The following is a 23,549-nucleotide window of genomic DNA, read 5'->3' on the forward strand; positions in this document are numbered from 1 at the left end:
TTAATAAGAGTGCAGGTTTGAATTAAAACCCCCCCTTTTTTTATAAAGAAATCCAATTCCTAAATGCAATCCAACAATCCAAAAAATAAGGCGCCACATGCCATTTTGGTAATATTTTTAAAGGGTGTGAATTAACTATTATTATTTGAAGTTACGTGAGTATGCGATTGTTCAGAAAGGCTAGATTTAAATTTTTATTATAATCAATGATAATAATTGTATGCTATTATATTTTTAGCGTTTCATTGTAGGGTTCCATTACTTTTATCCAGCATTACCTGTATTGATTGCCTTTAAAGACAAAGTCAATTTAGAAAGTAATACTGTTGCTGCTGTGGAATCCCTGTTCATAATTAACGAGTAAAGTTCAAGAGTAGCAGGAAGAATAGCAAACATTCATAACGATCGTTTAATGACAGCGCTAAAGAAGTTACTTCGTATACCACTGATAGAAAAAAAAAACTGTTATGAAGCTGCTGATGATGCACTTTCTAATTATTGCAGCTTTGGCTTGCATTAATGTTCATCATTAGCAGGAGGAGAGGATGGATCGCATTGAGTGTGGTATGTGTTATTAACCTGTGGGTGAAGTCCCACAGTAAAACGTGGGTCATCACGATCCCCCCTCCTATAAATAAAAATTGTATGGCGCATCAAATTTTTCTCCCGGATAGTAAATTGAGCGAAAATGTGATCAAATATAAAATCATTCCATGTATGGCCAACGTAAAAGTAATATATTCTTGTTATTGTTTTTGCTGCAATCATTTCGGAACATGTGGCAGGGGTGGAATTCAGAGAGGGAATTATGCAAAGCTCTGTGTTCTATCAGGTTTAAAATCCATAAAGAGACCGTTAAGAAGAGATTAGTTACATGGGTATGCAGATACGGGTAATGGTAATCTTTTAGCCATCATTAGGAAATGAGTATATTTGCAATGGTTGGATAATAGTGCCCCTTTAAGCAGAATGGCTGTTTGAGATGAACACGAGATCACTTGGCCAGCCTTAAAGAAAATCCCTTCGTAAATTAGCTTCAATCTCTCCTTAACTGGTGCTGTAAATCCAGCACGCAGCTAACAGACTGCGAGAAAATGCTCTGCTAGCATCTTTGCCTTGTGCAGACTCCCCACAGCAGCATCCAGCATTGTCCTACCGAGCAACACATACATCAAAAAGCTTTACTAGAAGACGCATGTGATGGATTGATGAAGCTTCTTAGTAGTAATAATAGGATGGGGGAAAAAAAAAAAAAACATGCTTAATGCACAGATGCATGAGCACGCCAGCTGTAGTGAAATAAACATGGAGCTACAGTGCCTCTTAATCTAAAGTGGTGAGGGAAAATCAAAGCAACGTGTGACATAAGCTCTTTCCTGACGGCTCTCGTTTTTAGCTAAGGCGCCTCCCTTTCATTGGCTATGTGCAATGAAGCGACAGAGCCCTCCTGTATAATAAGCAATTCAGGAGCTCCCAGCCCATCAGAAAGAGAGAAATCCTCATGCAGCCACTGATGTGAGGCATCTTCTCCGCACGCTGCTAGAGACTTTTTGTTTTTCTCTTTTTTTTTTTTCCTGCCAGCAGACACTACATAGGATCCCACCTTCCCTCAGTATATGGGCATTAGGATCCGTCTGCCTGGCAGCAATCACTGCATGCTCTTTTGCATGAGAAACCCAATCTAATGGAGTGCTACTACATAGTCATCAGCTCCGCACACCTGAGCAAAGGCCACTTCCGAAACATCAAAGGAGTTTTTAGAGGACCTCTCACTGGAAGCAAAAGTCTGGTGAGCATTATGATCTCGCTGTTCTACCCTGCATGCTTCTGTCTATGTTTGCTTTTGATGTGTAGATCACTGGACTTCCAGGATGCAGGTTTGAATTAAAACCCCCCCTTTTTTTATAAAGAAATCCAATTCCTAAATGCAATCCAACAATCCAAAAAATAAGGCGCCACATGCCATTTTGGTAATATTTTTAAAGGGTGTGAATTAACTATTATTATTTGAAGTTACATGAGTATGCGATTGTTCAGAAAGGCTAGATTTAAATTTTTATTATAATCAATGATAATAATTGTATGCTATTATATTTTTAGCGTTTCATTGTAGGGTTCCATTACTTTTATCCAGCATTACCTGTATTGATTGCCTTTAAAGACAAAGTCAATTTAGAAAGTAATACTGTTGCTGCTGTGGAATCCCTGTTCATAATTAACGAGTAAAGTTCAAGAGTAGCAGGAAGAATAGCAAACATTCATAACGATCGTTTAATGACAGCGCTAAAGAAGTTACTTCGTATACCACTGATAGAAAAAAAAAACTGTTATGAAGCTGCTGATGATGCACTTTCTAATTATTGCAGCTTTGGCTTGCATTAATGTTCATCATTAGCAGGAGGAGAGGATGGATCGCATTGAGCGTGGTATGTGTTATTAACCTGTGGGTGAAGTCCCACAGTAAAACGTGGGTCATCACGATCCCCCCTCCTATAAATAAATTGAAATGTACTGTAAATGCATGAATTATTTACCATGTCAATACCTTGTGTATGTCCCTGATGTTTTATGCCTTTGACACTAATATACCTGAGTTATTCAACAGAATAAATTGCTAGTAATGAGTTCACACACTTCTCGAATACGTGCTCTGTTCAGTTGTCTATTCAATCTAAAGGATTGCCTCTAGTGAGCATGTCCTTGCTATAAAGGAAATAACTTTACTTAAAGGACAAGTGTACTTTTAACATACAATCCTCCAACCCACTCCTCCTGAACTAACCTGCACTAACTCCGGCCACCCGAACCTCTTCCTTACCTCTGTAGTAGAGCTGTCTCCTTTTTTTTTGTTTTTTTGTTGTTGTTCTTCACCATTAGGTAGAAATTCTCTAAGTATTGTGCCTGCGTACTGACCCTTATAAACTTGTTTAGGACTTATCTGAATGCCGGAGCTACATCTTGTGTAAACATTGCACGGACACTGCTCCGCTACAGAGTAAGGGTCTGGGGTTGGTTATTTCAGGAGATATAGGGCGGTGGGTTTGAGTTTTTTTTTAAATTAATTTAAACAGGGAATGTTTTATTAGGCTTCCTTAGATATACAGAGTGCAAAAGACATCAAAGAAAAGTCAGGATCACTTCACGACATGCAATACAGTGTACAAAGTAGTACATTTCAAGTAAGCAATTCAATAAAGCCAGAGTGATGGGCATATTGGTGTAACATTTTGCATTGTGCTTTGGCACCCAGAATGGTAGACTCGGGCCACCAATGTGAGCAGATGGTTGGGCGCTCTCAAGTGACCCATAGGAACTGGGTAGATAGAGAAAAGGGAAAAAAAATGGAAGGGGGGGGGGCAGGATTTTATCAGGAAAGTACAGTTGTATATACAGTAAATGAAGGCCACTGCTAAATCCTACTTACCGTACATTCAACTGGTAACTTAACCTAACTAAAATGCGTTCAGAATAAAGAAAACATTTCTTTATTTATTTTTTTGTAAATCTTATGACTCATTATATATTTACCTGTATGTGGCAACTCCTAAGCCCCAGATTTATTTATTTTTATTTATTTAAGGTACTTATATAGCGCTGTCAATTTACGCAGCGCTTTACATATACATTGTACATTCACATTGGTTCCTACCCTCAAGGAGCTTACGATCAATAAATAAAAAAAATTGAGAATGCATTCGGGGTTCTCCTGTTTTCTATGTGTACTCAACATAGGGTTGTGTATAGGATGGTCTAGGCTTAATCTAACATCTGTCTTAACTATCTCCTGGTGGCAGGATCTCCAGTTCATATAGGCTTATCATCATTATGGTATAGCTTTGTATCAAGTAGGAAAATCCCTATCAAAAGCGTGCTTCCGAAAATGTTAACTAGCTGCTTACTTCATATGTTTAGGTAGACCTCTGCCTGTCAAGTATTTTTTCTGTCAGGGCTGGGGAGATTTCCCCTCAACTCTCCCCAAAGAGAGCAATATAGAAAGAAAAGTTTACAGGAATTCGACTTTAAAATTGTACTTACTTACCTTTTCTGCACTGAGGGTAAATCCCAGTTGCCTTGCTACAGTTTGACTGTGTAAGGAGAGCCCCTGCTAATAGTAGTGTGGAAGCCATTTAGTAGAACAAGAGCTGCTGCAAACAGTGGCAGATCAAGTATACCTTGGGCCCTGGGTTGTTTCTGATTCAAGTAACATCCTCTATGTTACCCTCAGACATGTTAGAATGATTATTTGTGTCTGTCACATACTACTTACAAATTAAGTATTTATTGCGAGATACTGAACAATAGCAACTTCCTAGCATGTTACTGGACTACTAGCACCAGCATTATATGCTATCACAGTTAATTAAAAAATACAATGCCATAATTGTTTAAAAACTAGTGTGCTACTTTCCAACTCGGTTTCCAAATGCAAATCCATGTGCCACCTCCTTCACCCCACTTTCGCTCTCTGTGCCTCCTCCTGCACCCCACTCTTGTCCTCTGTGCCTCCTCCTGCACCTCACTCTTGTTCTGTGGGCCTCCTCCTGCACCCCACTCTTGTTCTCTGTGCCTCCTCCTCCACCACACTTCAATACTCTGTGCCTTAGCCCTAACTCCACTCTAACTCTTTGCTCCCTTTTGCACTCCTCTCTAGCTCTCACTGCTCTCTCCTGCACCTCATTTTATCATTTCTTTTCCAACCCTTCGTTCTAGCTCTATCTGCTCTCCACACTAAAGCCTAGTACACCCTGCTAGTTTTTGACAGCTCAGGTTGAAACCACTGTACTAACTATGCGATGTTAGTACAGTGATCTCCCCTGCTGTTCTATTGTGTTCTGACAGTGGGATGACCCCTCGCCAGAACACTTTGGTAAATGCTCTCAGCCATTGGCTGAGAGCACTGAGCAGGAGCCAGTCGGCAGACCTTTTTCAGTCATGCCCCTTTGACAGAAGCCGGCCGAACAGCTGTCAGACCAGTTACAGTACACATGGGCCGAATGTCGGGCGGTTTCTATTGAACCGGCCGATGCAGCCCGACATGTGTGTACAGTGCTTAGCTCTTCAGATCCCCTCTCCTTGACTTCCATTCTCCATCCTTATTCACTTCCACAGAATGGGGTTGATTTACTAAAGGCAAATAAGCTGTTCAGTCTATCTGAGGTGAAGCTCTGCTGACATTCATCATCCAATCATGTTTAAGCAAAAATGCTGTTTTTTATTTTCCTTACATGAGATTGCTTATTCTTTGCAAACTGAAGTTTCAACACATTCATTAGGCTAAAGGGAAAAGTCATCTTTCAAAGTGAACAGTCTATTTGCTTTTAGTAAATCAACTCCAATGTTTTAATCTCAATCCTAGCCATTTAAAAAACGCCCAATTGCCACTGCATGATATAATGAAGCAAGTAGTTGGGCAGGTATTGCATAAATCATGGTATGCAGATTTCTCTCTTTGAGCTTATGTTACTTCCTCTCTGATTGACTGGTTGCATAAAGACCAAGTTTTACAGTTACACTAGAGACAAATTAATGTAAGTCCAGGGAGAAAAGCAGATAGCTCACTAACCTTTCTGCCTTCTTGTATATGCCAGAGAGGTAATGCATTTTTCATTAATGGGTAGCACCAGACAAGGGTACTAGTGAATATTAATAAGTAAGCATGGGCTAATTTTGAGTTGAGTCTTGGACCATTGGTCATCACTGCAAACATTCCTGATAATGATAATAATGTTTCCAGGACCTGACTTCCTACAATCTAAAGGTGTGCATGCTCTTTTGACCTCTTACAAGCTGCCATACCAAAGGACATCTGCACAGATATTGAATGACCATGATGGAAGATGCAGTTACATAAAGGGGTCTCACTGGCACATTGCTTCTATTACTCTCTGAACAGTTGGTGCCAAGCACCTCTATTTGTAATATTTGTCGCTTTCCATCACTTGAGGCTTGGAGAATTTAATCAACCCAGATTAACAAACTATGAGCAACTTAGTTGCAAGGGAAGTGGTGGAGTTGATGGCATTGTATGCACTTGTATCTAGATCTATGTAATCATCAATACACTTATTAATAATTTGTTATTTAAAAAGTATATAGAAATATGGAAACCGGCAATTAAAAAAAAAGTGGTGGGTTTTAAAATGTGCATGCCACCAGATGTCACTAAGTAGGATACTGCCATAGGTCCATAAAAAAATCCTATGGGATTATACTATCAGATTTAAAACTGCAAATGCTAAAGTGGGTTTGATCGACTGGTAATGCTTTACAAGTGCTGGCAATTCGGGGACTGGCAGTTTTTTCCACCTATCCGCCTTTTATGCTTAACAAGTTTCACTTTAACCTTACTGCCATTACTAACAACAACAAATTAATTTCTCAGAACTGAGTAAGAATGTCTCTATAATTTACCTGGGAATGGTAATCGCTGAAAACCATATTCAAAAATAAAAGCCATAAACCGGTTGGCAAGCCAGATGGAAAATTAAAAGATTTAGAATCCTATGCACCTTCATGTTTGAAAATATTCAAGAATCAATAGTAAGGCATTAAAGACCAGATCCACATTACTCATATTAATGATAAGATGAAACAATCAGCGCCAAAAGTAAAAAATATTGTGATGTTTAAATAAGATAACCTAATAATCAACATGCACAGCTGCTAAACATTCCAAGTGGTACACAACACTAATTTCAAAATAGATAGTAAATAAATTAATGTAGCGCTATGTGTAAAAAAAAAAAAAAAAAAAAAAAAAAAAATATATATATATATATATATATATATATATATATATATATATATATATATATATATATATATATATATATGCAAATCTCTAAAACAAATAAATCCTACATATAAGTGAATAGTCCATAAAATGAAAAAATGAAGAAATAAAACATGAAAAACTCCTCCTGTGATCAGTGTATCCACTCAATTCCACCACAGTGATTGTTCGTCCTCAAAAGGGGTGCACACCATCACCAGTAAAAATGCCCGCTCACCTCCCATATGAGTCAAAACTCATATGCGGATCTCCCCACGAGCTCTTTGCTCTCACTTCCTCTTCCCAATCAGTGGTGGGTAATCCAGATGGCTCTTTTCTCAATGGTAACTCAGCTCATTAACATCCAAAGAATCTTGATCTACTGAGGAAGGCCTGCGATTGGCTGATACGCAGAAGGGAAGTGCTGATAGTGATGTCCAGCCAGGCACTGTGCACGCGGACACAACGGTGCTACTCTGGAGGTTTATATGTGATTTTAAAAGTTTTTATCTTGTAAGTGCAACTTGTCTGTTTGGGGGCTTTGAATAAATTTGTATACGGAGAACACTATGGTCTCTATACTTATTAATTACATGTCCTGAACTCATGGAATCTTGAGCCAAGCTGGGAGGTGATTTGTTTCTTTGGATGTTAATGAGCTGATGATTTGGAATATTGACTTGGTTAATGAACTGATTGGGAAGAGGAAGTGAGAGCAAAGAACTTGTGGGGAGATCCGCATATGAGTTTTAACTCATGTGGGAGGTGAGCGGGCATTTTTACTGGTGGTGGTGCACTCCTTTTGAGGACGAACAATCACTGTGGTGGAATTGTGTGGATACACTGATCACAAAAAGAGTTTTTCATGTTTTATTCTTCATTTTATGGACTATTCATTTATATGTTGGCTTTATTTATTTTAGAGATTTGCACTTTATATTTATATATATTTTTACACATAGCGCTACATTAATTTATTTACTATACATTACTCATATTGTCTACTTGGTTGTTCCCTGATGAAGTAGTGCTAAAACATTCGATTTTACTGGTCACAATTTTTTTTTTTTTTAATAGAAACTGGTCACAAATTAACAGATGTGCTGAATTCGGCTATTCAGGCTTCTATCTGGCTTGCCAATTCGTTTTCAGTACTTGCATAGTTGGTTTGATTGATTATGTTTGGAATTCCAACTGCTCATTTAATGCGCTATATGTCAATCATGAGTCAATCATGAGTGGAATGCAGTGTGTGCAAGGGCACCCATAGATATGAGATGGGGATCTTCTATTGTGGCAGTTCTTAGATGCATGAAGCAGCAAATTCATGTCCATAGAGGCAGGTTACAAAACTGTTGTTCCAAGTGATATACGGTAAGTGGCACCTTCGATGTCTGACTTATGCCTTCCCCTGCCATAGACATGACCATTAATGTTTTCCTGAAAACATGAACATTGTTCATGGATTTCCAGCTAATGCTTCTGCCTGAGGGCGGCCACATTTTTCCTGCACATCCACCTGACCTGTAAATCTTACGGCCGTCCTAAGTGGTGGTCCATTTTATTTGATGATATGTACATTTCAATGATGACTTCTATTCTGATTATTGAGATTTTATTCACATGGTAAAAGCAAAGTATACTAACCCAGAGCAACCAGTAAGAATGAATCTCTCATTGATCTGCCTTTGGTAAACTGAAATCTGTTGATTGCTAAGTGATATTACACTTTGCATTTTGCAGTATAGCTTTTCTGAATAATACCATACAATTATTTTCTTTTCTAATGTGGATTAACCTTTAGACTGGTGGTCAGTGGGTTATTCTATAGCACAGTGAAGACCAACAACCTGAAGCAGGCCAACCTTTCATCGCTATAGTGATAGCAAAAGTAATCTTCCCTTCTAAACTTCCTTGGCCTTTTATGAAAAGCAATTTTCCAGGAATGAATATGCATTTCTGTTCATATATTTTTCAGCTCTTTTTCTTGGCTTTGCTCCCCTAATGACTGCTAAATGCCTTTGACAATATAAATCGCACATTTTCTGTTACTCTCGGGGGATTGGCTAATGTGCTATTTGCATTTATGTAACACTAAACAATGTCAGTATTAGAATTAGTGGGTGTTATTTGCCTCTTGAAATATTAAATATGTTCTGTGGTGCATTAGTTTCAGGCAAATGTTTGTCAAAAGTGCTGCACAGTTGGTCAGTGGGATACTTGTGGTTAATTATCCATTTCATTTATTCATAAAGCCAAAGCTAAGGAAGAGATATTTGAGTTGTTTCTGTATAATTGCTCAAGATAAACACTTCAGTAGAACCGTTACTTTCCATCTTAAGGCAATTATTTTCCGTTAAGAAGATTCTATATAGTGTTTCTCCAGCCAGCTAATAGTTGCTTTTGATTCAAGCTCAGTTTTCTGTAAATACTTAGTCCTGGATGAGAGTGATATTTCATTTATAGGTGGAGTCTGGCGGGCTATGTCACCCCTTCGCTTTTCATATCACTTGGGGGCTCCAGAGAAGAGATCTCTTTGTAGTCTTATATTATAAGGTAAATTAAAACCTCACAAGAACAGAATAACTATGTTACAGAAGCATGTAGATCTCACACCAAGAGCCCCGGAGAGTTATAGGAAGCTGCTGAGTTGCTTGAATCTGTAAAATTTGCCAAAATCTGAAATAGAGCTTGTGCAGACGGCCTTCAAATGCATCCTTTTCCATTTGAACACAGCACTGCTGAAAATCATGCATTTGAATACAAAATGCAGCATTTGACAAGAACCCGCTGCATTTAACCTGCAATCCAAATATATCTTAATAGGGCCTGCTGCATCCAAAGAAACACAACGCCATGTATTGTAGGTCAAATGCAGTATCTGAACTTGTCATCCTCACTACTGCATTGAAGTCAATAGTAATCTGCTGACCTGCATTTGATGGGCATTGAAAATGCATGTCAAATGCAGGAAAACAACACCTGTATGCACCAACTTAGTCTTGTTTTATTTGTGCTGGGAGCCCTTGGATTGAGACTTTCAATACCAAAACAAGCAATAACTTACAGTGCAGAATAATGGCCTTGAGCTTTTCAACAGAATGCAACACTGAAGCTAAACCCTAAAATGAAACCTTAAAAACACTTAACCTAGCCTTTAAAATGAACCCTCAGGACTTAAGTTAGCTAATAACCTGACGTTCAGGACTCTAAATCTTCAAATTAGTCCTTAACCATTAACCTAAAACTTGGCACTTAACCTAACCATTCAAATTAAAGGACATGTTAATCTGATTTACCAGTGGCAGAATCAATGAAGTGTGACTGACACTTTATTTTATTAAAGTTCCTTCCTGGGTGAAATGCTGCATTATCACAATTGCTAACAAGCAAGCAGTGGTTGAGTGACATCACACCAGCAAGGCAGCAACTCCCTAGGACATGGGGGCTTAACCTGTGGCATTCCAGCTATTGCAGAACTACAAGTCCCATGAGGCATTGCAAGGCTCTGACAGTTACAAGCATGACTCAGAAAGGCAGAGGCATGGTGGTATTCCCGAAACAGTTGGAGGGCCACAGGTTGAGCACCCATGACTTAGGAGAATGTAAGTGAACTCTAAGCATGTTATCGCCAATCAGCACCATGACTTGGCCTAAGGACATGTAAGCCCCTGTACACACGGTCGAAAATTCAGACGGAAAAGATCCGATCGGTCCATGTTGTCGGATAATCCGACCGCGTGTAGACTACATCTGACTTTTTCCGTCGGAATGTCCGACCAACAAAGTTTGAGAGCTGGATATAAAAATTTTCGTCAACATGATCCGATCGGACTTTGTCCGATCGTTTGTAGAAAATTCCGATCAGACAAAGTGCCACGCATGCTCAGATCAAATTACGAGACCAAAGCTATTGGCTACTTGCCGTAACGTAGTCCCGTCGCAACGAATGAACGTCATCACGTTCCGAACAATCGGATTTTCCAACAACTTTGTCCAACCGTGTGTATGCAACACCAGTTTCGGCCAAAATCCGTTGAAAGGATTTTGTTGTCAGAATGTCCGACCGTGTTTACAAGGGCTAAGACCTTCGCAATTCAACTTCTACTATACTTTCTCAAATGTTTTGCTTATTTGAGCAATTTCAGCATATTTTGGAATCACTTGCTCATTGTCAGGTATGTTCAAGTGTCCACAGGCATTTTGACCCTTTGTTAGAAACAACACAACTCTTCTTTAAATGCCATAAATCTTTTAAAGTAGTTTTCCACAGTGCTTGAGATGGTGTGGCACCAGTGATATCTCTCATCTTCAAGAAAAAAATGTTATTCCACAGATGGTAGATTGTTATACAGAATTATTTGCTTTCCTGGTCTTCCAGCTCACAGGTGTAAAACAATGTTCTCAGTCATGACATTGTAGGTATTTTGCTGTAGAGCTGTTTTAGATACTTTACAATGTTGTGGTTGTCTTGGTAGGCAGCAAAAAGAGGACATCTTGCATCTCCTTCTAAAGACTATCACATTCGATTAATTTTGTAGGCTTTAGGAACTTGATAGTCTAGCGGAAATTCTCAATCTTTCAGCCTAGTTGCCAGAGAATTTTTATTGTAGCCATCAAACTTAAGGATAGAAGCTTTGATGTTATCCATGAGCATGTCTGACACTGTGATTCACCCGAATTATCACATGGTACAACTGAGATTAGAATTTCACACATATTTCATACACAATTTAAACATATCACAAGTACCCTCTGAGGTGCGTCTTCTCCCATTCTCTCTGGAGACTTGGTATTGATAAATTGGCTCAATTTCTATATCACTTCTAAAGGAGGCTAAGGCTGCTTGAGGAGTCTCCAGTGTCCACCCCATACCAGAGTTTGGTTCCTAAACCTGGCCATACACTAGTAGATTGCTGAACGAAAGTTTGTATTAAGATTTACAAGGAAATTCAGATCAGTAATTTTGGAATGGATGCACTTTCACAAATGAAAACCATATTCATTGTTTGAAATGTGTTCATTCAAAATGTTTTTTCCATCCTGTTCCTTCAATATTTCTTGTCACTGTGGTCAAAAGCAAATATCGATTTGACCCCACTTACCATTAAAAAAAATCAAAATTTTCTAACAAAAGTCTACTAGTGTATAGACAGCTTAAGGCCTTCTTCTCCATTCGATAAAATAACATAATCCCAAAGGTGATTCAATTATCATTCTTATTATTGCACTCCTTCCTCAACCTCGGGCTGTCACAGAGAATCTGTAAAATTGTACCTGCTCACTGAGCAAGCAGCTAGGTCTGATTGGCCGACAGGTATCCAATCAGCACCCTGTTGCTAAATCTTCACAGAACTGCCTGCGCAACTAGTTTCTCTACAAATGGGTCCCCAAAGCTTATTCGGTATCACATTGTAATGGCGATGTGCAAGTCTCCAGTTTACAGTGGTCCAAGGCATCAGGAGGCCACTTATATTACATGAAAAGCCCTATTAGGCGATAGACATATTTTAATGCCTTTCTAAATCACTGTGCTGTGTTCAAGCATTTAGTGACTTTCGAGTCACGTTAGTAAAAATTAATTTCCAGCTGTTTTCATCATCATCAATTTGCGCTTGATGGAATTTTACTTTAATTACTGTCGATTTAACATCTTTTAATTAGCACATATTACACTTCTAAATAAAGCAATAATACAATGGAAGAAAGGGAAGCAACAAAGAAGATTACACAGTAAATGTTCACACTTGGAATTTGAAATTTTTTATTTTTAGCCGTACACGCCTGAACATCTCCTAGCCCAATATTCACACATGAGTCGTTTTTATAATTTTCACACTTGTCAGAGCCTCAACGCAGTTCCATTTGTTAAATTAACATAGTTTTCAGTTGGGACCCTTTGACATGCTATGTGTTAGACTGCTTGTCTGGGCAAAAAAATGCAGATCTGCTGTGCTCAGCATGAATTGGAAAATTGTTTTGATATAATTACTGGAGATAGACACTTTATGTAATTAAGGGGTTTCAAAATTGCACATGTAAGCTTTAATAGTGCAATAAAATATAATGTGACAATGCAGCAGTAGTATGAAATGTAAGAATGATGTAAAGACATCCGTTCAGGAGGGAGGGTGATTGTTTCTGGATGAGCACACATAGGGCAGACACACGTGAGATTATTTCATAAAGCAGCTAAACTAAACTGCAAATTTAAGATTTTCTGTTGATGTGTTTACATTGATTACTGCTGGGTACTTTTAAGAAAGCCTTTGGTTATACCATCTACTCTAACTGACTTGCCTTCATGTCCTGTAAAGGGTTGGTGTTTCTGGTCAGACCATTCTGTCTTAACAAAAGGTAAAGGTTTAGGAACTTAGCTTGTCCATTATAAGTTGACGAGAAATTTTGGGACAGATCTTGGCCTTGACACCTTCTCATCAGCAACATCTAAAAGGTAAGAAATGTATGAAAAAAAAGAAAACATTTTTAGGATTGTTGTATGAATAGGAACACATAAGAGTTGATTTACTATAGGCAATAGACTGTGCACTTTGCAAGTGCAGTTGGACTCTTTCTTCTTAGTTGATGTCAATGTAGTAAAGGTTCACTTTGTAAAGAATAACCCAAGTCAGGTACAAGGAAAAGTATAAAAAAAAACATTTTTGCTTGCACTTGGCTGGATGATGGAAATCAGCAGACATTTACGAAGCTCTGGGGAAAGTGAATGCAACTGCACTTGTAGTGTGCACAGTCTATTTGCCTTAGTAAATCAACCCTATAACAAACATCTATTGTAATTTTCTCAAATTTAACTGAAATAAGGGAAAATACTAGTAAGCAACAAACAAATTAAAGCCGAACTCCAGCTTACAATTTTCTAGCAGTTACAGCAAACGTTTTTTTTTTGTTTTTTTTGCAGTAGTCATGGTAGCATGCTTCAATGTTTCATTTAGACAGGTATTATGCTTAAGGTAATTGTAGCTATATTAGTGCACTTGCCACAACCACTTGTTCAATACTGTCTGTGATACTTTGTTTCTGTACTAACAGTTTTATTTTTAAGCTTTCAGGGGTCTAACCCCTTCTTTTTGGTCCAGATACACAAGGTTTAGTAAAAACAAAAACAAAAAAAAACATATACGCATTGTAACAAAGTACTGTATGATAAATTAGTAAAGACAAAGAGTATGGTGGGCTTTGGAATTTCAGGGGTGCGGTTCAAAAATGTGATAGTGATTTAGAAAGTTGAGGTCCACATTCAGTATGTTATCTATTGTGTCAAATGTAATCATCATTGTAGTTCAAAGGCTTTCCTTTCTTGACCATTTTTAACACCTTCCCACCTGGCCAATAGCAGAATGAGGGCCTGGCGGTGGCTTTCCCATCCTGAATGGACATCATATTTTTCTATTTCTTAATTTTCGAAAAAAATGATGACAAAAACTACAACTTCAAAAAAACTCACCGTGCCTCTTACTAACTACCTTGGACTGTCTACTTTCCGAAAAGGCATCATTTAGGGGGTATGTATACTGTACTGCCATTTTCAGGCCTCAAGAAATGAGATTGATCATCAGAGGTTTAGATATATACCATAGTTCCTACAAACTAAATACTATACACCAGGGATATGCAATAAGCAGACCTCCAGCTGTTGCAAAACTACAAGTCCCATCATGTCTCTGCCTCTGGGTGTCCTGCTTGTGGCTTTCAGAGTCTTGCTATGCCTCATGGGACTTGTAGTTCTGCAACAGCTGGAGGTCCACTAATTGCATATCCCTGCTATACACTGATTTTGGTTATTTTTACCAAAGAAATGTAGCAGAATACAATTCGGCCTAAATTTTTGAAGAATAATTACTTATTTGCAAACTTTTATAACAGAAACCAAGAAAAATGTGGTTTTTTTTGTTTGTTTAATTAGCAAAAAAAAAAAAAAACCCAGTGGTAATTAAATACCACAAAAATAGAACTCTAGTTGTGCGAACAAAATGATAAAAATTTAGTTTGGGTACAGTGTTTCATGACCACTTAGGTTTGGGTGACAGTGTTGCATGACGCAATTGTCATTCAAACTGCGACAGCGCTAAAAGCTGAAAACTGCCCTGGGCAGGAAGGGGGTAAAAGTGCCCGGTACTGAAGTGGTTAAAGCCCCATTTAACCCTTCTCCTGCCAGAAGGGTTATTATGGAGGGATTTCCTCTCACTTCATGTTTTGCCTGTGATTACTGGAGGTACTTGCCTGTTAGTTTTTACTCTTTGTATTTAAGAAATTTTCTGTTTGGATTTTCAAGGCCGCTTTATTACTTGTACCGATGGTTTTGTTGTTGTAACCTTTCTTTTGGAAATATTTAGCTAGGCTGTTTATTTCTGTCTTCTGGTACATATGTGGTGTTATCTAGTGGCCTGGCTGTGTTTGATGATTCATCTTGTGTGGTGCGGGTGAAAGCTGGGACTGTGGAGATGATTGCATTGGTTAATAGATTTCCTGTATATTAAGGAGTGCATTGTGTTATTCCTAATAGATATAGTGGTAACATTTATTAGGAAATGAGTAACCTTTTTCAGATTTGTTTCCTATTCTGTCCATTGATGTAAATATCATATCAGTATAGTGGTAGTATGTGCAGGTCTGCCATTAATAAGTTAGAATATTATGATGCCATCTTACTCCCTATAGCAGTATCCATACATTGAAGATAAATGTTGTTATCAAAAGTGAAATAGTTGTATGTGAGAATGACTTCAATGAGCTGTTTATAATCCTCAGTACTGTATTTGTGGCTTAGTGAGAATGATACAATTCTGTGACTTGCAGCAATCCCATCCTTGTGAGGTATGTTGCAATACAGAGATTCTACACCCATAGTTACTAGAAGTTTATTTGGTGGTTGGTGCTTTATATTGTCAAGGAAATCAGTTATATTTTGCAAGAAACAAGCAATACTGTATGTGACTAACAAAATTGCAAAAAAAAAGTTATATATAAAAAGTTCTGTACTTTCTACTGTTTTTGTTGACTGAAAATATAGAACATCAATGCAAACATTTCCAAACTTCAAACTTTAAGTGGTAGTAAACTGCACCAATTTTTTATTTTTTGTAAAACCCTGCAGAGTAAAGGCATAATGTGCTAGTATGCATCGCATACTAGCATGTTATGAAATACTTACCGTAAAGTGAAGCACGGAAGTGCCACGCTATCAACTCTGACAGATGCTTCCATCTTCACCTGGTCTTCCATCTAAGATCACGTCTTCCGGCAGTCTGGCGCGGGAGTCACAGACCACGGTACGGAGCTCTAAAGGAGCGTCCCTTCAGAGCGAGGTGACATGCCCGGCTGCATGACGCGTGAATATCTCCTAAACCATGAAGATTTAGGAGACATTCACAGTACCTACAGGTAACCCTTATTATAAGCTTACATGTAGGTACAAGTTTACAGAAAGGGTTTACTTCTTTAAGCACTTGCCGACCAGCCACTGTCATTATACGGCGGCAGGTCGACTCGTTCCTGCAAATTGCCGTACTGGTATAGTGGCTCCTTTAAACGCCATTGCAGGGGCATGCGTGTGCGCCCACTGCACGCCACGGGACCTGGTGTGTGTGGTCGGCAGCCATGGTGTCCACCAGGTCACCCACGATCGCAGGCACGAGAGCCAGATCAGGGATCTGTGTATGTAAACACACAAATCCCTGTTCTGGCAGGGGAGGAGAGACAGATCTGCTGTTTCTGATAATTACGGACAGCAATCTGTCTCCTCCTCCAGTCAGCTCCATCCCCCAAAGTTAGAAACACGCATTAGGGAATGCATTTAAGCCCTTGATTGTCCCCTAGTGTTTACCCCTTCCCTGCCAGTGACATTTACACAGTACTCAATGCATTTTTATAGCTCTGATCACTGTATGAATGTCAATGGTTCCCAAAGAGTGACAAAAGTGTCCAATCTGTCCGCCGCAATCTCGCAGTCCCACTAAAAATCTCAGATCACCACCATTACTAGTAAAAAAATAATAATAAAAATGCCATAAATCTATCCCCTATTTTGTAGATGCTATAACTTTTGCACAAACGAATCCATATACCCTTATTGCGTTTTTTTATATATGTAGAAGAATACATATTGGCCTAAACTGATGAAGAAATTTGTTTTTGTTTTTTTTCAATTTAAGCAAAAAGTTAAAAATATATATTTTTTTTTTAAATTGTTCCTTTTTTTGTTTATAGCGCAAAAAATAAAAACAGCAGAGGTGATCCAATACCACCAAAAGAAAGTCCTATTTGTGGTAAAAAAGGGCATCAATTTTATTTGGGTACATAGCTGCACGACTGCTCAATTGTCAGTTAAAGCGATGCAGTGCCGTATCACAAAAAATGGCCTGGTCATTAAGGGGCAAAATCCTTTCAGGGCTGAAGTGGTTAAATTGGCTTATTCTGTGGCTGCTTAAGGTTCCAGAGGTCTTTCTTTATGTATCATTTTATGGATCTGTCAAGCATATTATTATTTCATGCCGCAGTTTGTTCCATTAAGCTGGCCATAGATGGTTCAGTTTTTTTTCAGTTGAGCCAGCAGGCTGAATTAGAAAAGCAATCAGGTTCCCCTATCCACACAAACAAGGTGGAAAGGGGAATCCCTCGACCAGGACATTGTATTCCAACAGCAAAACTATCTACTGTCAGAATACACTGATCAGTACTACTGATCAATAAAAGCTCTCTAGTTTGCCTGTTCAACAGAAATGATTGACTTTTGTCAAACAGGAACAGCATCACAAGAATCGAAATTCAGCTGTCCCCAACTGAACCTGTTGAATTTCGATTCTGTCTATGGCCAGCTTTACTCTCTTAAAGCGGAACTACACTGCATCGGAGCACCACAAACCAAAAACACGAATTAATTTAAATTATTTAAAGCAAACTAACCCATTCATATCTCCATCCATGTCACTGCCCCCCTCCCCCCCCAGCCATCTTGAGTAAGGGCAGATTATTCTTGTAGGACTTTTTTTCCGAAATCCATCTGCCATTAGCTCAGGCATGCATGTAGGAAGGTGTAAATTGCTGAAAAAACCCCTCCTCCCCTCCTGAAGACTCCTGGGGTGTATGAGTAAATGTTAATGAATACTAATTTAATAATAAAATGTTAACAGCATACATATTGACAATACTAACCATGGTGTAGTATTTATTGGTGACTCCAAAAGAACATTAAAGCGGGATTCCGCTGCCGAATCTTTTTTTTTTATTCTGTGTCTTTGTTATGCATTTACTAATGTGTTTTTGTACTCACTACTTGTGGCTTTTTACTCCCCGGCTTGCCGATTTCTTGCAGAAGAAACAGTTTTAAAAATTCATGCCGGCTGTTTCCATGTTGCTTGTGGGCATTTGAAGCCTACAAGCATTTCCTTCCGGGATGCAGTGATGCTGTGCTCCCAGCATTCACCGCTCGATCCCACGCATGCTCATTGTTAGCAGCGAGCAGCGCCGTAAAACTTCGGGTTGCCATCACAACGGGCGGCGTCCTTGGAAGTTCCCGCCCTGTTGTGATGGCAACGAAATAAACAATGGTGCCTTCTGACACGGCCTCGTCACATGACTGGCGTCATGTGACGCCGAAATCTCACGAGATTTCGGCAGGACAGCGTTCCCCACTGATTCATGGGAACAATGTGAGAAACCTCCCAGGGGACTTTGCGGAGCTGGGGAAAAGCGGTAACCACGCCTACTCCCACGGGAGGAGAGCCTGGAAGTCACCTTTGAAATGTAAATTAAAAGTTAATTACGGCGAACGGATTTTTATAAAGGTACGTTTTGGCATCTATGGGAGAAACACTATGGCCTGTGAGGTTTTTAAATTGTACAACACCGCTTTAACAAGATGAAAAAGAGTAAAAGCAATAAAAAGTCTCCTCAGATATTATAAACATATACATATATGCCGCTTGTGTAACTTACATCCTCAGCCGCCATGACAAATCAAAGTGGCGGCGGGACCTCAGGCAGATAACCTCACTTGCTCTAAAGTGCATCCTGAACTGATTTTGGGGTGCTGTTAACTTACCATACACACTCGCAACGGCTTGCATGAAGAGGTGCGATTTGGATGAGAAGCGGAATCCGCACTGAATTTGCAGCGAATTTGCACCGCAATAAGAATGAACTGGGACTAAGTCTTTCCTCTGCTAGTGCAACTTGCGTCAGTGTTTTTGTTTGCTTTGCTATGCTAAGTCAGATGCTTCTGCCCCTGCTCTTGCCTTGCATACTGTACCCTGCACACCACTACCTTGTATCTGCTCCCCCTGTTTCTGATCCCAGTCCTGATTCCCCCTTTCCTTGCATCTCCAGTATTCCCTGTCACCTGTGTTCCTCATCTTGTATATATTCTATTATAGTTAGGCTTCCTGTCACTTAGTTGGGCATTCTGGTTATATGGCTGTTGTTCATCTTCATGTTTTCTTGCTTTCTATTTGCCGGCGTTTGGATGTCTTTTGTTCTACTATTATTAAATTCACTTTATTATATATATATCTCTCTCTATACCTCTTCCCTGGGTCAGTTGATAACCTCCCATGGCTTCCAAAACCATCTGTATGCTGACGACACCCAGATCTATCTCTCCACTCCTCAAGTTATTCCCTCAATCTCCTCATGTATCACAAACTTACTGAAAGACATATCAGTATGGATTTCACGCCACTTCTTTAAATTCAACCTCTCGAAAACTGAGCTTGTAATATTTCCTCCTCCCTGATCCCCTCCCCATAACTTTGCTATTAAGATCAATGGCACAACCATTGGTCCCTCCACACAAGTCAGGGTGCTGGGTGTAATCCTTGACTCTGACCTTTCCTTCAGCCCCCACATCCAATCACTGGCTACATATTGCTGCCTTAACAACAATTACAGAATCTGCCCCTTCCTGACTAACGACAGCACAAAACAACCTATTCACTCCTTGGTTATTTCCCGCCTTAACTACTGCAACTCCCTCCTCACTGGCCTACCTTTACACCTTTACTTTTCCCCTTTCAGTCTATTGTGAATGCTGCTGCTAAACTAATACACCTTACTAACCAATGTATGACTGCTGCCCCTCTCTGCCAATATTTTTACTGTCTTCCGCTACCCCACTGTATAAAATTCAAAATTCAAAATACTAACCACAACATACAAGGCCATCCACAACATCGCCCCAGGCTACATCACCAACCTCATCTGCCGATATCGCCCAATTCGTCCTTTCCGCTCCTCCCAAGACATCCTGCTCTCCCTTGTTACCTCCTCTCATGCTCACCTCCAGGACTTTTCCAAAGTCTCTCCACATCCTCTGGAACTCACTGCCCCAGTATGTTCGGTCAGCTCCTACGCTGTCCGTCTTTAGGCGATCCCTAAAAACTCACTTATTCACCTTCACCTAAGAATTGTACCTAAGCCACCTCCATCAGATCATCCCTGGCAGTTATTACCTTTTATACCACCCACCCCCTTTAGATTGTAAGCTTCATGAGCAGGGCCCTCCTATTCCTTCTGAACTGTATTGTAATTGTACTTTTCACCCTCTACATTGTAAAGCACTGTGCAAATTGCTGGTGCTTTAGAAAATCCTGTATAATAGTAATATTATTCGGTTTGGTCTAAGTTTCTAAGTGTAGCCATGCAGATCTGGTCATCGCTGCTGCAGCTTCCTGACAACAGGAGAGCAACTGGGAAGCAGAGAGGGATCTATGTTACCCCATAACAGGAAGTGCCTAAAAGAGAACTTTCATGGTAGAATCACTAGGTAATAGTTTAATGAAAGCTGTAAAATTTTTAAAATTACTTTTGAAATGACGGTAACATATTAAGAATTTTACTGTGTAGACTTTATTTACTGGGATTACATCTACATTTAAAAAATCTTTTTGTCATCTGCTGCTGTTTTGGTGCTTTTCTATTTTGTAAATGATGATACCTGTGTGCCATTGCATCTCAGAAGTAATATTTTCAGAAGACAAAGAATTTTATATTAACCTTATTCTCCATCTTTAGCCTCCCTGACTGATAGAATACACCAGTTCTGTTGTAGTAGTGTTGTATCTCTGGGGAAAGAAAGAGTCACATCAAAGAATTCCAATTTTGTCACCTACACCGCCCTGTCCATGATCCTATTAATGCATTGCTGCATCTTGGAAAAGAAAGAAAACAATATTCTAATTTGGACTTCTTTATTCTTTTTCTGCCTGTTTGGACTGTGAACCATGCTGCTTAATCTGCTGTGGCGCTGCTGTGTCCAAGAATTTTAACATCAGCCTCCCATCGTGGTCCAATATACCGATACTGCTGGCTATCACATCCAAACAAAACAATACAATATATCTCTTTAACTGGTTATATTAAGGGCAAATTTTTTATTTAAAAAAAAATAACAAACATGTTATACTTACCTGCTCTGTGCAGTGGTTTTGCACAGAGGACCCCGATCCTCATTCTCTTGGGTCCCCTGCCAGGACTCCTGGTCTCTCCCTCTTGCCTAGTGCCCCCAGAATAAGCAGCTTGCCAGGTAGTCACACTCCTGAGCCACTCTATTTGTCCATTCACACATAGATACAATGAAAATATTTGCCAGCACACCACTGATCTTCAATCAAGTTGCAACGTTTTTTATGGAAGCGTGCTGGTGTGCTGATGAATATTTACATGTGTTGTGTATCCTCCAGTATCTAGCTAGTGGCCGCTGCAGCACCCAATACTTTTGAGAGCCCAATCCAGAAATTTGTGTGATGGGAATATTGACTGCATTCACACACAGAGCCGTAGCTTGGTCCCATCCCCTCTCCCTTCTCATTGGCTCACTGGCTGTGATAGACAGCCATGGCTTATGCTGCTTTCTCAGCCAATGAGGAGGGAGAGTCCCCAGTGAGCCGAGGCTCTTGTGCACATCAAGCCTTTACAACCACTTTAAGTCTGCTACATTTTTAGATAAAAATGTAAATGATCAATTATTTTTCATCTCTTCATCACAGGTGCTGTTGCCTGATGTTGATCTTGATGCTGTCTGGAACGAATTAGTGCTACTTACATGTTTGGTTTCCTTCTCATGCTATTTCAGTTCTACTGTTTTAAACTAACATTTAAAAACATTTTCCCTTGTCAGTTAATGAATTGCACGCTACGTGTTCCTTATAAAAAGTCCTTAAAATAGTTGCAAAAAATGTGTAATCTACCAATGCCCTTATTAAAACTTGCCTTGCATTTGTCCTATATAATTTTCTAGCGGGCATCTGCCAAAGCAGAGAAGGATTGCAGAATAGGACTCAAGGCAAACCAGCAGCTTTGACCCCATATCCTTTTGATTGACAGTCATTAAGAATTGTAAAAGACACAGAGGAGCCACCTAATCTACATTGCCGTTAACAAGGAGATTGTGTTTCAAAAAGAAAAATAATTGTTAAAAAATCCTATAGTGGGAAAGTTCACAACATGCAGAAAAAAAGAAGAAAAAATGCACCGCATTTGGGTCGAAGAGGTGAAGAGCATCTTAAGTGACTGTCATTAGTGGGGCACTAACTGCAGATTTTTTTCCCTTTTCCTAACCATGTCTATCACTCATAAGAAATATGTTTACAAACATATATTTCACAAATTTACAGTTTATCAGTAAATATAAGTCTCGGGTTGCCTTTTTTTCTTTTTTGCTGCATACGGAGAACTCTAAACCACTTTGGCCATAACCTTACCTAATTCCCCCTGCCCCTGCGATCTTTCACACATCTATTGCTACTAGGCCACATACCCAAAATAGTGAATTCCAACCTTGTAAAACTGCACACTGCAGCACTCTTGGTTATTAGAAAATAATGAGATGACAATGTAAAATTAGTGGAGTATCCTGATTTCCACTGAGAGGTGGTAAGTTTTGATCACACTTATTACTGGAAAGACTTCCACAACATGCAACATAACAAATCTCTTATGTAGGTACAAAGGTCCAAGACTGCAACTTTTGTTACCCCCCAGCTTTTACACCCCTGTGCAAAAGGACACATACACTGGCAATTTTAAGTTATATGCATAAGTGTCACAAATGCTTTTGTTGTGTCAAGCATTTGGCAGTTCAAAAGAACAATGTCTGGGTTAGACGTGGTAGGTCCAATACATATCTTCGAAAAACAGGCACTGGAAAAATTACAGCCAGATAATTTTATGAATTTGAACATTAATATTACTACTGCTTACTTTTTTTCTGGCTGGAGTTTTGCTTTAAGGATTATGCACTTCTTGGAAATGTTGGCAGCAAGTTCTGGATTAAGATAAAGAGATTATAGAGGAAAAAATTAAAACTATGGATTTTTGAATTAACACACATTTCCAAAGCCGAACGTGCAGCCACATATATGTTTACTAGCTACAGCTGCATTCACTTATTTCTTCTTGGCTAATCAAAGTAGTGCAGTAAAATGTAGTTTAGCCTTAATTTTCTCCTTTTTGTATACTGCTAAATGATGTCCTTAATTATCAAAAGCCCTGGTGCACAGCTCTCTACATGTATAGCAAGCACTATAAAATAGAAATTATACGATCCACAATTTAGAGTATATTGTGAACTGACTATCTGTACAGTAAACTTTGTATTTTCTCTGTGTACATTTAAACCAGGCATGTCCAAAGTCTGGCCCACTGGCCAATTGTGGCCCACGTGTTGGTTTCAAATGGCCCCACTTGTATTTTGGCTATATTTATCAAGGGGCCCACAAAAGATATATATGCCAATTCCTGCTGTCATTGAGTGGAGGGAAGG

The 23,549-nt window shown here is 39.2% G+C and overlaps 1 protein-coding gene across 1 annotated transcript in view; it reads left to right on the forward strand.

The window, feature by feature from the left end:
* The first annotated feature begins 1,439 nt into the window (after nt 1–1,439).
* ZNF804A (zinc finger protein 804A) overlaps nt 1,440–23,549 on the forward strand; it is a 361,467-nt gene continuing 339,357 nt past the window's right edge. Inside the window, exon 1 of the mRNA XM_077448142.1 lies at nt 1,440–1,789. Coding sequence (XP_077304268.1) covers nt 1,685–1,789 — 105 coding nt within the window. The 5' untranslated portion in view covers nt 1,440–1,684. The remainder of the gene's footprint in view (nt 1,790–23,549) is intronic.

Source organism: Lithobates pipiens, unplaced genomic scaffold, assembly GCF_037356315.1.
Source record: "Lithobates pipiens isolate NorthernLeopardFrog02 unplaced genomic scaffold, aLitPip1_a1.2 Scaffold_22, whole genome shotgun sequence".
Classification (NCBI taxonomy): Eukaryota; Metazoa; Chordata; class Amphibia; order Anura; family Ranidae; genus Lithobates; species Lithobates pipiens.